This window comes from Strongylocentrotus purpuratus, unplaced genomic scaffold, assembly GCF_000002235.5.
Source record: "Strongylocentrotus purpuratus isolate Spur 01 unplaced genomic scaffold, Spur_5.0 spur5_scaffold_14, whole genome shotgun sequence".
Classification (NCBI taxonomy): Eukaryota; Metazoa; Echinodermata; class Echinoidea; order Camarodonta; family Strongylocentrotidae; genus Strongylocentrotus; species Strongylocentrotus purpuratus.
Genome location: NW_022145599.1, coordinates 31,376,710 through 31,391,242, shown reverse-complemented (window position 1 = coordinate 31,391,242; position 14,533 = coordinate 31,376,710). Strand labels below are relative to the sequence as shown.

The window sequence follows — 14,533 nt, the reverse complement described above, 5'->3', positions numbered from 1 at the left end:
TGAACCAAACAGCATCAGGATCAGTTAAATTTTGAAACACTCTGCAACTCCCATAAAATTAGCTAATTGAATGCGTATCCATATATACACTTGATAAAATTGTGAATATATAGCCATTTTGCATAAATATATGTTTTATTTGTGAATTCATTTTCTGAATGTGTGATCATATACTGAAGAGAATTTGAACAATTTCAAGTGAAAGCGCTCAGTTGTAATTTTTGAGTGATGCCAAAATTTACTCCTCATTGCAGCATTGTGGTGAAAAAAACAAACAAAAGCAAATGTTCACTTAGCAATGTACTGGTTATATGCTGTGAGATTTGTCAATTTAACATGTACCTGCTAATGAATTAAACAACACTGGTATTGGAAAGAAAAACAAATCTACCTAAAGTTTCATGTATTTGGATATCTTACGGTTTACACAAGTATGTTTTTGTTTCGCATATGAACACATGATTGATGAACAGGGAATTTCGTTAGCACAAAGTTGTAGGGAACATGACAAATTTTGTCATACAACTCTGGTAATTTTGTTGTGTATGTGACTTGTACTCAAATTCGTTTTTACATGTTTTGGAAGATACAAAGATCAGGATGAAGGTGATAGGGTAGATGAGGGTCAGGGATGAGAAGAAAGCAAAGAAGAATGAAAAAGTATGAAAAGAGACGATTGAGAAGAAAATGAAAGACGAGAATGAAAAAGAATGAAGATAATAAGAAAGCTGATGTGAAGTAATAAAGAAGGTAGAGTGGGGGAAAAGAGGATGAGGAGGGACATGGAGCAGTTAGAATGGAAAGAAAGATTGACGAGAAAGAAAGATTGAGGGGAAGAGGAATAAGAGAAGAACAGCATATGGGGATGGAAAACGATGCAACAGGATTTGGAGAAGGAAAACAAAACCCAAAACCTGAAGACAAAGCTAAGAACTTAAAAGAAAAGATCAGAGAAAATAAATAGAATGTGAGAGAAGAACGGGGCCACGCAACTCAAAGGTTTGTGATAAATTGTAAATTAAAAATGATGATTTGGATTGGTTAGTGGTCAGCCATTTGAACAAGCTGTGCATATGACGATCTTAATTGGCCATTCTCATTTTGCAATTGATTGAAAGCTTTCGTGTTACGTGCCCCAGAAGTGACGAAGGATAAGACAAAATTAATTTAAAACAGAAGAGAGTGTTAAAAGCCTGTTCAAGATTAGGGCTAGGTCTGAACCACCTTTTAAATAAACCTGTCATAACAAAATGAATATGTGCAAGAGGCAGCAGGGTAAAGGAAACCATGGCACAACACAACATGGCCCTTTGCCGAAGGAGTCCTGATTTTCAGGCACTAACCTCATTAGCTGCTTTGTGTAATGGTCTGCGCACTGCGAGACTTCATTTTGAAGGGTTTGTTGTAATATATGTCTGAATGAGTTTTTGTTCTGGGGTTGCCATTTATCATCTACTGCAGCACACTCATTTTTCATAATAAAATAAAAGACATTACAAATTCTGTGACTTTTAGAACTTTATTTCCTAACACACCGTGCTGCCCATTTATTACAAAGAAAAAGTTTTGTAGAAAAATACATGATAATCAAATACATATACCGGTACTGAATATCATATACAAAATCATACATCTACAGACAAATTATCAATATGAAAAAATATAGAATATAGTTATAGTACTTTTTAGTTTCATTGATAGATAAGAATTGTACAAATATCAAAAACAAGATGACAAAATATCTAGACGAACTTGGCTAATTTACAATATCTTTAAAAAAGTTTAGAGAGAATGATATCCATGATTGTATATTTCATAAAATCAATATAAAGTATATACCGGTACTACCATTTCATTAATATTCAAATACTAAAAGCAGTGTATTAAAATAATCAAGCAATTTCACCAATGATTCACAATATATAAATTTGTTTTAACTTAATAGCAAAATCCCTTTCACTAATGTTTTAGAGTCATTGTGAATGTAGACAGCAATTCAAACACCTTAAAATGCACACACTCTGTTGCAGGATACCATAATAAAAGTAACAAGAATCTACAGCGAAATATCTTTGAATCTGTCAAAAATGTGACAATTCCTGATCATATCACAACTATACTTATGCAGGCAATCGCATTGACTATAAAGTACTCAGGCCTGATAAAAACCCGATTTAAATCGGTTTTCCAATTTTTTGTTGTTGATTTTTCCTGATTTTTTCCTGATTTTTTTTTCCTCCCTATTTTGTCCTGATTTTCCTGATTTCCCTCTTTTTTTCTCTATTCTTCCCTATTTTGCCCTATTTTTTCCCCAATTTTGTCCCGATTTTCTTACTCGAAAGGGGGGGGAATGTTGTTAGATACCATTTTTTCCCGCGAATCCTCTTTTTTTTTAAAATCAAGGGGGGCGTGGTTGAGGGAAAAACAAAAAACCTATTTTTTTTTAGTGCTCACTATCACCCCTGAGTACTACAATCTTGGATAATTTGGCTACCAAAATTGTGTTATGTCGCAGTAGACCTGGCCAGTGGCCACAGTAAGCTGCAAACTATCCACAATAACTGTATCCATGCAAAAGTATGCTGCAACTGTACATTGTAAAGAATTGAGCAGATTATCACAAACAATCCACATACACGTACAAACATTATTTATAGTAAAACTTTCAATTTCTGTGTTTTTGTTTTTACCAACAATGAGTCTCTATCTTTTTTCGGTTTCAGCCAGTATGATGAAGATTAGTTTTACCATCAAAGACAGACGCAGCGAATTCAATGTACGTACGAGAACGGGTTAAAAACAAGGTATAGGCTATATAAGTACAATTCATTCACTCTTTTTTTTGTTTAAAGAATAATGTTTCAAGAATATAAAGAAAAATAAACAATGTTGTTAAAGCCATAGGAATATAATTCATTATTTGTATACAACTCTTTTTGTGACCATTTCTTATTCCTTTCATGTATCCCCAGTTACATTTCCTATTATTTCTGTTACACCCTTGTGTTACCTTTCTTTTGTCACCACTTACACTTCTATGTTTCACTAATAATGATGATGCAGAAAATACAACGTCATTGTAACAGCTACCACTGCTTTATCAACTAAACTGCAATATAGAGTACTCCATTTTCCTTTCTTTAACATGCCATTCAGTACATGAGGGTTGAGAGGGGGGTATGAACCTTTGTCTTCTCTTATTTCTTAATCCCCTTTCCACTCCTGTAATCTATCCTTATGACTACTCTTTTGTGCATATTTTCGACATTCTACAAAAAAATACCGCAGCCTATTTGACTAAAGTATTTGGAATGCAGCGTCTAGAAAGATTTTAAAAAATTCAGCATCACACAACGATACCAGTTAGTCTCTTTTGTTGTAAAAGTTCATATTAGCCTCTTTTGTTGTAAAAGATTATATTAGCCCCTTCGCTTTACCCTTTCTTTCCGAATTTGTGTGTAGGACCATTGATCTACAATGGAATACCAGGTAGCGCAAAATGAGAATTGTCCCGCTCCAGTTGGATGTTTCAAACTTACTTGGCGTAGGGATTAGGGTATGCACTGCCACCAGTAGGATAAGCTGTTGAAAGAAAATTGTATTTAAACAAAAAAAAGGGGAAAAGAAAGAAAACATAGGGTTTATTGTAGAAATCTGATTGAGAATTATCAATACAGACTTGAAATTACAAATATCACAGTGCATGAAATCTCCAGCAATTTTGGCAACTTCACAGCTTTAAGACGTAGTCATGTTTAGGAACTACAGGTGTAGGAAATCTACATTTTAGAGACATGTTCTCATTTATTTCATGTATGTGCTACTTTTTGCATACACCTGATTTGGTAAAATTACCATGGAATTTACTAATTATTGTGTCTCCAAATTTCACACACAGCAGCAGCAAAACTTGAGTCCCACCTATTTCCTGTACGACATTTTGAAAGTTTTCTGTCTCTTTCGGATTCAGAATATTAGACGATTTACGGGTCATTCGTGAAATTAAAGTCCACTCTCACTCACTCTGGGTGATTGATAACATCTGGCCCCATTTCACAAAACTTGTCATCAGTGACAAACAATTTATCTGTTACAAGATAGTGAAATCCTTGTTTCTGATTGGTTATCAACAGATTTGTCACTGAATTTTGTGATCTGTCATTGAAAAAATGCTTTGTGAAACGGGTCCCTAGTATTGGGTAAATAGCCGAATGCTTTCAAATTTTCCATTAGAAACCATAATTACATGTCTTTAAAGGGCATGTCCACTCCAAAAATAACTCACTTTAAATAGAAGCAGAAAAATCAATTTGTCTAGTGATTTCCAAAGTTTTTCATGTCATCAAAAATTCATAACTTTCTTATTAGTTATCCGATTTTGCTCAAACTTGTTTTCATTGGTTTGTCTGATTTTTCTGCTCCAATTGAAAGTAAGTTATTTTTGGAGTGGACTTGTACTCTAATGAAATAATGGAAGAGGTAATGATTTGTCAGAGGCATGGTCATAGAGCTCTCGGACACTAGTCTCACCTGGAGGCGCTGCTCCTGGGTACCCCTGAGTGGGTGGGTAGGCTCCAGGGGCTGGAGTTGGAGGATAACCACCTTGAGCAGGAGCTGGGGGGTATCCATATGCAGGTGCTGCAGGGTAGCCTAGAGTTCAGAGGTATTCAAAGAAAAAAAGCAACATTATTATCATTATATATTAGGCCAATCATAAAAGCACAATACAATTACATTTGACAGATCATGCAATACATAAACAATGCAAGAGGAAAAGGGAGGGAGCAACATGCGGGCCAGGGCTCACAAAAGTGAATTCAATACTATTACCCAGAGACAAGTGAGCCCTCAGGTGAACATCAGCATAACTGATCATTCTAAAGGCCACTACGAATATAACAAGTGCCGTAATGAGGAAGCATGTGTCAAATCCCTTATTCTGACATCAAAGGAGATATCCTGAATTATCCGTAGCTGAAGACAGTGCCCCAAGGCCAAGGTAACCTGAGGCAAGAGTTTCTTGGGACTACGAACTACACATAGCAATCTATGCCTGCTAACACTTGACAGCATAACTAGGAAACTAGGAAGACAAAATCAGGAAGAAATTTTTTTTTGTCAGTAATGAGAGAGGAGCCTATGTTTTATGATATAAGTTTGAAGGCCCAGGTTGGGAGCTCTGCCGATCAAAAAACTCATAAATCTGAAGCCAGAGCTCTACAATAACATGGGGGGGGGGGGGTGTTTCACAAAGACTGAGATTGACTGCAAGTAACATACATGACCTAAGTTTGGCAGGAATCCATCAATCGGTTCTTCAGATAACGCAATCACGAGAACGGGACGTACGTACGTACGGATCGACGGACGGACAACCGGCTACTTCGTAACGGAGGCATAAAAATATTATCTAAAGATCATAGTGGTAGAGAAAACGGTCGATCAGCAAGTCGATCTTAGTCTTTGTGAAACACCCCCCAGGTGTCACAGGTGATAGGTACCCTGAAGCATATTCTGACATTACAGTTCATGTTGCCACTCACCTGGAGCAGGAGCTGGAGCCCCAGGATAACCAGGAGCCTGAGCTGGTGGGTAGCCTGGTGCAGGAGCTGCTGGGTAGCCAGGAGCCGGAGCATACCCTGGGGCAGCGGATGGGTATCCTGGGTTGGTTGCTGGGGGTGGAGCATGGGTCCCTGTGGGGTAATTGACAGGTGGAGCGGCAGGAGGCGCATGTTGCTAGAATGAAAGAAGGTGCACATTATTAGGACATCGTTATTATTATTATTATTATTTATTAGAACAATCATAAAAGCACAATACAATGACATTTTGACAGATCATGCAATACATACATATATAAACAATACAAGAGGAAAAGGGAGGGAGCACTGGGTAGGCCATGGCTCACAAAAGTGAAATTCAACACTATTACCCAGAGGCATGTGAGCCCTCACATGTTGCTCAAGGTAGAAGTGATATGACATTAATTGCGCAAAAGTCCTGTTTTAAAGCTGTAAAAGACATCCATTATTGTCAAGTGCATGATCATCATGATTTCAAAAGAATCCGCAAATTTACCTCTGCGCCCACATCACTGTGCATGTGCATGTTTTAGCTCAGATACAGTATAAGCACTGCTACATGTGCCTTTAGAAGCACAAAGCTGGGGAATTTCATAAGTAACATCCTTTAATAGATAATACAGGAACAATTGCATTTTGTTTCTGACATGTGGACTAAATAAATGAATTAAATGTGATTTCATTTGACCAATCACTTGGTTAGGATTTAAAGCCCATCTGCACTAGTTTGGCTAGGAGGGATTAGACCACCCAGAAAGGTCACTGACAGGTGGCTATCTCATCAACTCAGATCACAATTAACATAAGAAAAAGAGGATCATGGGGGACCAACAGGCACAGATTACGCATTGTTTGATTTATAGAGGGTGCAGGTAGCTATAAGTAGTCAGTGCAGTGGGGCTTTAAGTCACTTGGTTAGGATTTAAGTGTAATGATCAAACGGAAAAACTCTTACATGGATCACTGTCACATGAGGACCTCCGCCGAAGTGGGGGGGATGGTGAGGGTGGTGAGGGTGGCCATGGTGGTGGCCGGGGCCATGATGATGGCCTGCAGCATGATGGGCGTCGGCCCTTGCTCCTGCCGCTACTCCGCGATGATGAGCCTGGTTGGCTTTGTTCTTCAAAGAGAAATTTTTTACAAAATTAGTCCAGAAATGTCATTTCAGTATCAATAAGTGCCGGGTAAAAGGTTAAATAGTTTGAAAGACAACCAAAGTGTTTGACTGTGAGCTAGTTGTCAGGGTGTTACGTGATTTGTTCTCCTATAATTATCTGTATGTTACTCACCAAATGGAAGTTTAATAGCATAGCAGCATCAAAATTCCAAGACAGAGATAAACCAAAATAGATGATGCTCTTCCATTTAAAACCAAAGCCTGAAAATCATAAATGGTTTGGATATGATCTTTGGACAGGACAGCAAAGCTACAGTATACAATCCTACCCCCCCCCCCTCTCAAAGCAGGGGTCACATTGACAAGGAGTCATCTCTTTGGCCTGTATTCCAACACCATTTAAGCTTGATGCTGGGTTTACACTTGGTCTATTGCTGAATTTAACAAGGAAGTTTGACTCAGATCAAAGTTTACCACTCTGTTACTCATGCCTTAGAACTAGCATCAGCTTGATCTGAATTAGAAGAAAAAAGACTTGGGTTATATTTTTCTTACAGCATGGGGCCACAGGGTTGTCTAGAGTTAACTTTCCAACCTGCCTGTATGAATACTTGTACAGGGGCGAATTTTTCGAAGGAGGTTACCGTATTTGCTGGCATAAAGGCCGCAGTATTTTTGGAAGAGAAAATATCAATAAGTCCGGGTGCGGCCTTTACGCCGAAAGAGTGAAAATTGCAAGTCAAAACAGCACGTCCATTATTTGTAGGCAACTTCATACAAAAAAATATATTAACAAAATTGACTTGAAAACCAAAACACATCGGACAAGATCTAGATCTAGTCTGAACCACGTCAGCAGCAAATTTGAAGAAGTTATCTTTTTAATCGTTGTGCATCCAAAGAAATAAGAAGAAAACTGACCAGATACTCGTACTAAAAATCGTATTTGTAAAAATGTCCTTAGACATTCGACAGCTGATAAGTAACGCGCACGGGTATGTTACCAAAATCATACCTCGCTCACACACTCTGTGGTGGGGAGCTAGGGGGGTGGGAGTTGCTAACAAAACCAACGCACCTTCGGAGATTCACAGCGCGCAGTTTTACCGGGACTCGAAACGTTCGTCTTGGGAAGCTGGCGGGCTAGCGATCGAGATCATCGTCAGTGCTCTTAACTTTTCAGTTAGATAATTCTGAATTATAATTGAGACTATATAATTAATTAAAGCGACAAACTAACCTCGGTAGATCTCTAATAACAATACAAAAGTTTGTTTATTTTCTCCATTTGACGGTACGATAGGGGTAAGACCGGATAACATTATAAAAATGATACATCCTTCCACACTGCGATATCCATGGCCACAGCTTGGATGTGGCAGGATTATATTAGTGCCGACTCACTGCATGCAAGCTTAAGATGGCCATTCAGGTTTCTGTATGCATGCGAAGCGCCCTCTGGTGTCCCATGAATGTGCTAATCTGCCTGCAATACAGTACAAGCTTAAAAATCGATGAAGATTGGCTAAATTATGATCATTTTTTTAGAGTTCTACAGGAAAATTACGATTATTTTCTTTGGTCCCGTTTTTTTTTCCCCTTTATTTTTTTTTTTCTCTACGAAATGTCAAAGTTGGGGGTGCGGCCTATGCGGCGGTGCGGCCTTATCGCCAGCAAATACAGTAAGTTTGTTGTGGGTAGTTGCCTAAAATTGGTAGTGGACTGCAAGAAAGTGACCCCACAGGGTATGGGGGCGGGGCACTCCAGCAAAGCATTAGAGAGTCAATGCTGATGGTGATGCGTATTGACCTCTGGCGCTGCACTCTTCTCACCTCAAGACGCATTGCTCTGCCAATGTTGCCTTTGAGTAGCTGATTGGTTGCTCTGTCATGCAGTCTTTCTTCTTTCCTCTCCTGTCTGGCCTCTTGCTATTAAAACAATCAAACACAGAAAGAAAAGTAAATATTGTTGATTTGGAACAAGTGCAGAACACCCCACTGCACTGATGATTGTATTATAGGCACTAGCAGGGAGTGGCAGTTTGTACCGTAATTAACGTTGTATAAACCGCCCTCGTGTATTAACCGCACCCCTCTTTTTCGCCCTTAGATTAAGTTAAACTTAGATCTAGACCTAGATCTACATGCTTTAGTTTAGTGATGATGAAACAACATCAATAATATATTTCATTTTCATATTCATATTCATATTCATAAATCACCAAGCCCACAATAAGCACAAGCTCAGTCCACACGTCCCTACTATACAGAATGTCATAAAAATAAGTCTCAAGTAAAAGCTTCTAGTTCGAAAACTAAAATCAGAGCCGATGAGGCCCGAGCTCAGAAAATTTGACAACACCCCACGGCCACGGACCGGCCAAGCGTCGCGCGCTGGCCTAGCAGAGGAGGCCAAGTGTCGGACAGCTCATGGGGAAGTTTCCCCGTCATTTTCGGTACTCACCCGTAACGCACGGTTCTCTTGTCGGTGATGATGGGCCATTATTTCGCCGTTAATAGTCGACTGATCTAAAAAAAACTGTAAAATGCCTTTAAATTTAAATATGTCTAGTCACTTTGTTCCGCTCTAACACGTAGGCAGATTCAATTGATCGAATATTTATGAATATTGATCGAAACACGAAGCAACATACAGTCAGCTCTGCTCAGCACAGCGCACACACCTTCCTTATTGTTAATGTTGTAGTTCTCTAAGATCGAGTACCACGTACGTACTAGTAGAACGTTAAACGTGTCGTAGTCTGTTACATGATACTGCAATTCGTTCTTTTTCTTACAATTCTTTTCCCAATGAATTATAGATCAAATTGAAAGTTGCAAATTTTATAAGCTTTTCTTTCTATTATACATATGTAAGTAGGAAGCATTTTTCAAAGTGTATGGTTTATTTGTTGTGTCATTGTTCTATAAAAGTTAAATATGAAGACTAAAATGAACAACTACTTGCGGCGTGAAAAGGCTTAAAACAAAAACAACAACAACAACATCAACATATCCCGATACCAATGACGTACTATTTATTCTGGTCTAGAGCCAATTATCAAATGACGCGCTTTGTAAAAATGACGTATTTCTTTGAAAATACTAGTCATGTGACAAAATACGAATTTCGACAAAAACAATTTAATGTCAGGAAATGACAAATGATACAGTTGCATGATGTTGCAATGAACACTTCTCCACTGATATGACAATTAATGTCACGAACAAAATAAGGAGGGGCGGGGTCGAGGGCGTGGCCGCGGCCGTTGGCACACGTACACGACATCCTCATGTCCATTGCATGCAGTTGAATGAAAGTTAATTCTTTCTCTTGCAATTAAGTAAAGTCTCAAAACACGCATTTCATGCATATAATCATTTCAAAAGAAATGATCTTTTTCGTCTTCCTAATTTTTAACACCAACTTGTTGCCTGCATGTGGATGACATCACACAAAATATGATATCCTATTAGATAATGATTATGAGATCGAGCTATCATATATATTTGACATGCTCTAGCAGAACTGCCAGAACAAATATAAATTTCCCAAGAATGTTCTAATGCAATAGAAAGGCCACCTGTCTAGTGGTTGTTAATACTTTTATAGACAGGATATACTCTATGCTGTAATTGAAAAGGGTATATAAAAGTGCAATATTAAAAATAATATATTCCGTTATACAGCGCCTTTTCATTTAATATATCCAAAGGGCATCAACAAGAAAAAGTCACACAAAAAAGAGAGAACACTATCATACAAAGCTTACATTAATTACAGGCAGACAGGAATATTACAACAAATTAGAAAAGATGTGTTTTCAGAGGGGAAAAATGCAATGCTCTCAAATCCTCAACAACTTAGAGGATTTTTATTGAGGCTTGGATATTTCATGTAATATAATGTCATTTTGGATGAAGGAAACATGAACTTTACCTACTGATTGAATTTAACAATTTTTTTTTTACTGGGGTGGGGGAGGGGGGCAATTACTATTACATTTGCAAACCTAGTGAATCTGAGGCAAACTAGCTGAACAACATTACACATTTCAAAAGATGGCCAATGTAAACATAAGATATATTTCTTTCATTTTATTGTACACATCAATTCAAAGATTCAAAGTAAAGAAATATATACAAATTTTAAATATTTATGTGATTCAATCCCAATGAAATATATACAAAAATATACATGTACATTTACAAGTAAAACTGTCTTGGCCATTTAGCATATATGATGCAGTGAATCCAAGACAGTATTACTTGTAAATGTACACAACTTTTACATTGATCAACAGTGTATACTTGATCATCCTTCTCAGATAGAGTATTTAAATTAAAAGATTTTAGGACACTTTTGAATCATACTAAGAAGGATATCATCAATTCTTGACAAGACGTACCGGTAAGCTTCCACCTAATGTATAAATGTATTCAACACATGTGACATCTGTACATTATATGTTCATACATTGAATAGAGACAAGCTCTTCAAAATGACTTTACATCTCTTTCTAAGTTTTTTTTATTTATGCACAGAGTCCAATCTGTGTTAAAAGGACATTCACAAATATGTTTTGGTTACCTCCAAAGTTTCTATTTGACATTTATACATAAATAAATAGGCATGAAAGAAGTGAATTTGTTTTTTTATTATTTTGTTTTACTACATAAGAACATCTGAAGGATTTAATATATTAACAAGGGGGAAAGTAGAAAAGGTAATGTTCAATGAGATAAAGAATAATACATGAAGTATATTTCTACTGGAGTACACATACATTTACTTCTACAACCACAAATATTATTGATATGGAGGTTTAAATGAATTCTATATCATTGTCAACATCCATTCAACCTTTATTGACTACAATTTAAACATGTACATGTATCTTAGAAACTTCTTAAACATATAGGGACAAGAAATGTGTTGTCATAGACAGGAGGTTCCTGATGCATGCAGTCTCCTAAGAGGCTGTTTACTAGTTAGGGTTACACTCATGATACAATATGAGTAAACATGAAGATGTATCTCCTCCAAACAAAGAAACAAATTGTGCTAGGTCATAAACCGAGAAATGGATGCTTCCAAGCTGTACATTATATTGTTGTAGCAGGGAGGTGAGACTGGTTGTAGGAAAGATTACAAGATATGTAAGAATAGATGTAAAACTAAAATCTAAATAAAAATAGGAAACAAATTGAAATCAACAGCCAAATTTTTTAACAAAAAAAAAATGCATACACAGCAAAGCCCTATATGCTTATGCACTTGTCATTAATTTTGTAAGACGCACCTCTTGACCCCCGGGAATGGTGCGTCATTGTACCGATGTGAGTCGTACATTTTGATACCATGACGCACCTTCCGTCACAGAAAGTGACACACCATTACATTCCATCGACGCACATTTGAGTCAAACATATGACACACCATTTCATGAAAATGACTAGCCAATGACGCACATTTGAGAAACACTTCTGACGCACCTGTTCGTGATAATGACTGACGACCATGACCGGGCCGTTTTCCGCTAGCGTTCGCGTTGTATGCAGCCACCGGCGCCGCGCAAAAGACAATCTCTAACTTGTCGAATATTATGTAGGCCTTTCAGTCACGTAACACTTTCTCTTGACGCTCCAAACGCACTGTACGATCTCTATGTAAACCGCGCGATTCGGGATTTTGGTTGATGGCACCGAGTTTCGGAAATTTTCCACAATGACTAGACTCAGTAAACTTCCGAGGGCTGTAGCATCGATATGATTCGTCTATAGTTTTCCGAAAGACCAAGATTTATTACGTAGAACCGCAGAAATCTCCGTGTTTCACAGGTGAGTACTTTATTTGATGTTTCAAGAAACATTTCGTGGAACATATTCAGATATTCTTTAAAAAAATCTGAAATGTGGATGCTAGAGACAATTTTATGCTGTATTGTCCATTCGTTTTTTGATCAAATTTAACAGCAGTCGCATCCGTGACTGCTTGCACGTGAGTATGCGAGGCATGCGATTTGATGCGTGAACGTTCCATTCCCGGCCCGGGGGGGGGGGGGGGGGGGGGGGGGGGGTACTCAGATTATAGTCGGACGGGGGTGTGCGGCTGAGACCTCCGAACCCATACCCACATCCAAGGGTCCTTTTGCTGAAATAGGTACCCATGTCTAAGGATTTTTTGTCAAAAATGGACCCATGTCTAAGGATTTCAAACTTCAAATATTACATTTTTTAAGCTGTAATAATAATAATACACTCCAGCAAAGCATATGGAGAGTCAACGCTAATGCATATTGACCTCTAACAGTAACACTGCACTACGCGTTAATAGGCAGCATTTAAATACATGAATAGTCAATACACTCATAACACAGAGATGCACACAATCATGCCGATGCGGCTGATCGGCAAGTTCGACAGTGGACTCACAATTTGATTTTTTAAATTATTCTTTCTAACATCGGAAAGTTAAAAAATGTACTGCTATTTAGATCTTATTGATTGTCACGAAAGTATCGATTTTTAGTGAAATTGGTTGAGTTTTACACAGTGGTGTTTGAAATGTTGAGAATCAATACTAATAGCACAGCTTTACGCTTAAATAACATTTTCGCAAAAAATAGAATACTGGCAGAGGCAGAATTAAAGTAAACAGAAAAAAAATATTATCTTCGGCCTCGGCACAATCGGCATCATTTTCACAGTACCATGGCAACAAAATGAGACATTTTTAATTGGTAAAAAGAGCGAGGGAAAAAAGGGGGGCGTCAGGCGGCCATCTTGAATACACTGGCTTTGCGAGAAAAAAAAACAAGCACTTCCGCGGCCTATACAGCAACTTTATTACAGGACAAGGCTGCTTGCGTGCGGGATTCATCGGCCATATATAGCCAAGTCATGCAAATCTATAAAGCAGCATTGTCATACAGGACAATTCTGCTTTATACGATTGGAATCGTCCAAATCAGTGAAAATAGTTTCGCTTCTGTAGATCTAGGCACAATTTGTGAATTTTCACTTCGGTTCGGAAACTGCACTAACTCCTGGATGTCATCCTTTTTTAATATGAGGCTGACAATATTTGAAGAGGATGATGATGAACGTGATCTTGGTGGTGATGAAAGAGAATGATACCATGCAATTTTGGAAAATGGAAATACCTGGTCAAGCTGGAAAGAATTTTTATTTTCCTACTGCATGCACCAAGCCAATATGAGTCACGGTGGGTAATCAACGACCAGGGTTGTGATCAATTACTTTTTCAATACGACACTTTCAAAAAGTCAATCAAATCACAATTACTTTAGCATTCCATTACAATTACCAAATACTTTTGTCAAATACAATTACAATTAGGCCTACCAATTACTTTCACCATGATCGTGAAAAAGACAAAAATGAACTAAAACGGCATGAATTTATGCTGAATTCGCACAAAATCATAAAAATATTGCGTTTAAGAGTATTTAGTCCTCATCATTTTACCTCATGAGTCATCTTCATAATTTCTTGATTCTAAACAGTCAATTGGTCAGATTGCAGATAAAATAACAGAGTTATTGAAATGTAATTGAAAGTAATTGGTAATGCCAGGTTTTTTTTTCTCAATTACAATTACAATTACCAATTTACTTGGCTGTGGAAATTTGAATTACCAGTTACATTACAATTACTCAAGAAAATGTAATTAATTACGGTGTAATTGATCACAACCAAAGAAAACATCGAACTTTGATCGTAAATCCTAATATTTTGCAACTTGAGCTTTCATAAGTGAAAGTACAAAGAAAAAAGACTGACTCTCTAAAATCAAATTTGTTGTCACCTTA

The 14,533-nt window shown here is 37.5% G+C and overlaps 1 protein-coding gene across 1 annotated transcript; it reads right to left on the bottom strand.

The window, feature by feature from the left end:
* Positions 1-2,436: 2,436 nt before the first annotated feature.
* Positions 2,437-9,415, bottom strand: LOC115918605 (annexin A7-like). The gene is made up of 6 exons (XM_030984735.1): positions 9,163-9,415; positions 8,532-8,627; positions 6,538-6,702; positions 5,544-5,736; positions 4,531-4,650; positions 2,437-3,582 (listed from the first exon to the last, which is right to left on the bottom strand). The coding sequence occupies exons 1-6, from the start codon at positions 9,199-9,201 to the stop codon at positions 3,536-3,538; spliced, it is 660 nt and encodes a 219-aa protein (XP_030840595.1). The 5' UTR covers positions 9,202-9,415; the 3' UTR covers positions 2,437-3,535.
* Positions 9,416-14,533: the final 5,118 nt, after the last annotated feature.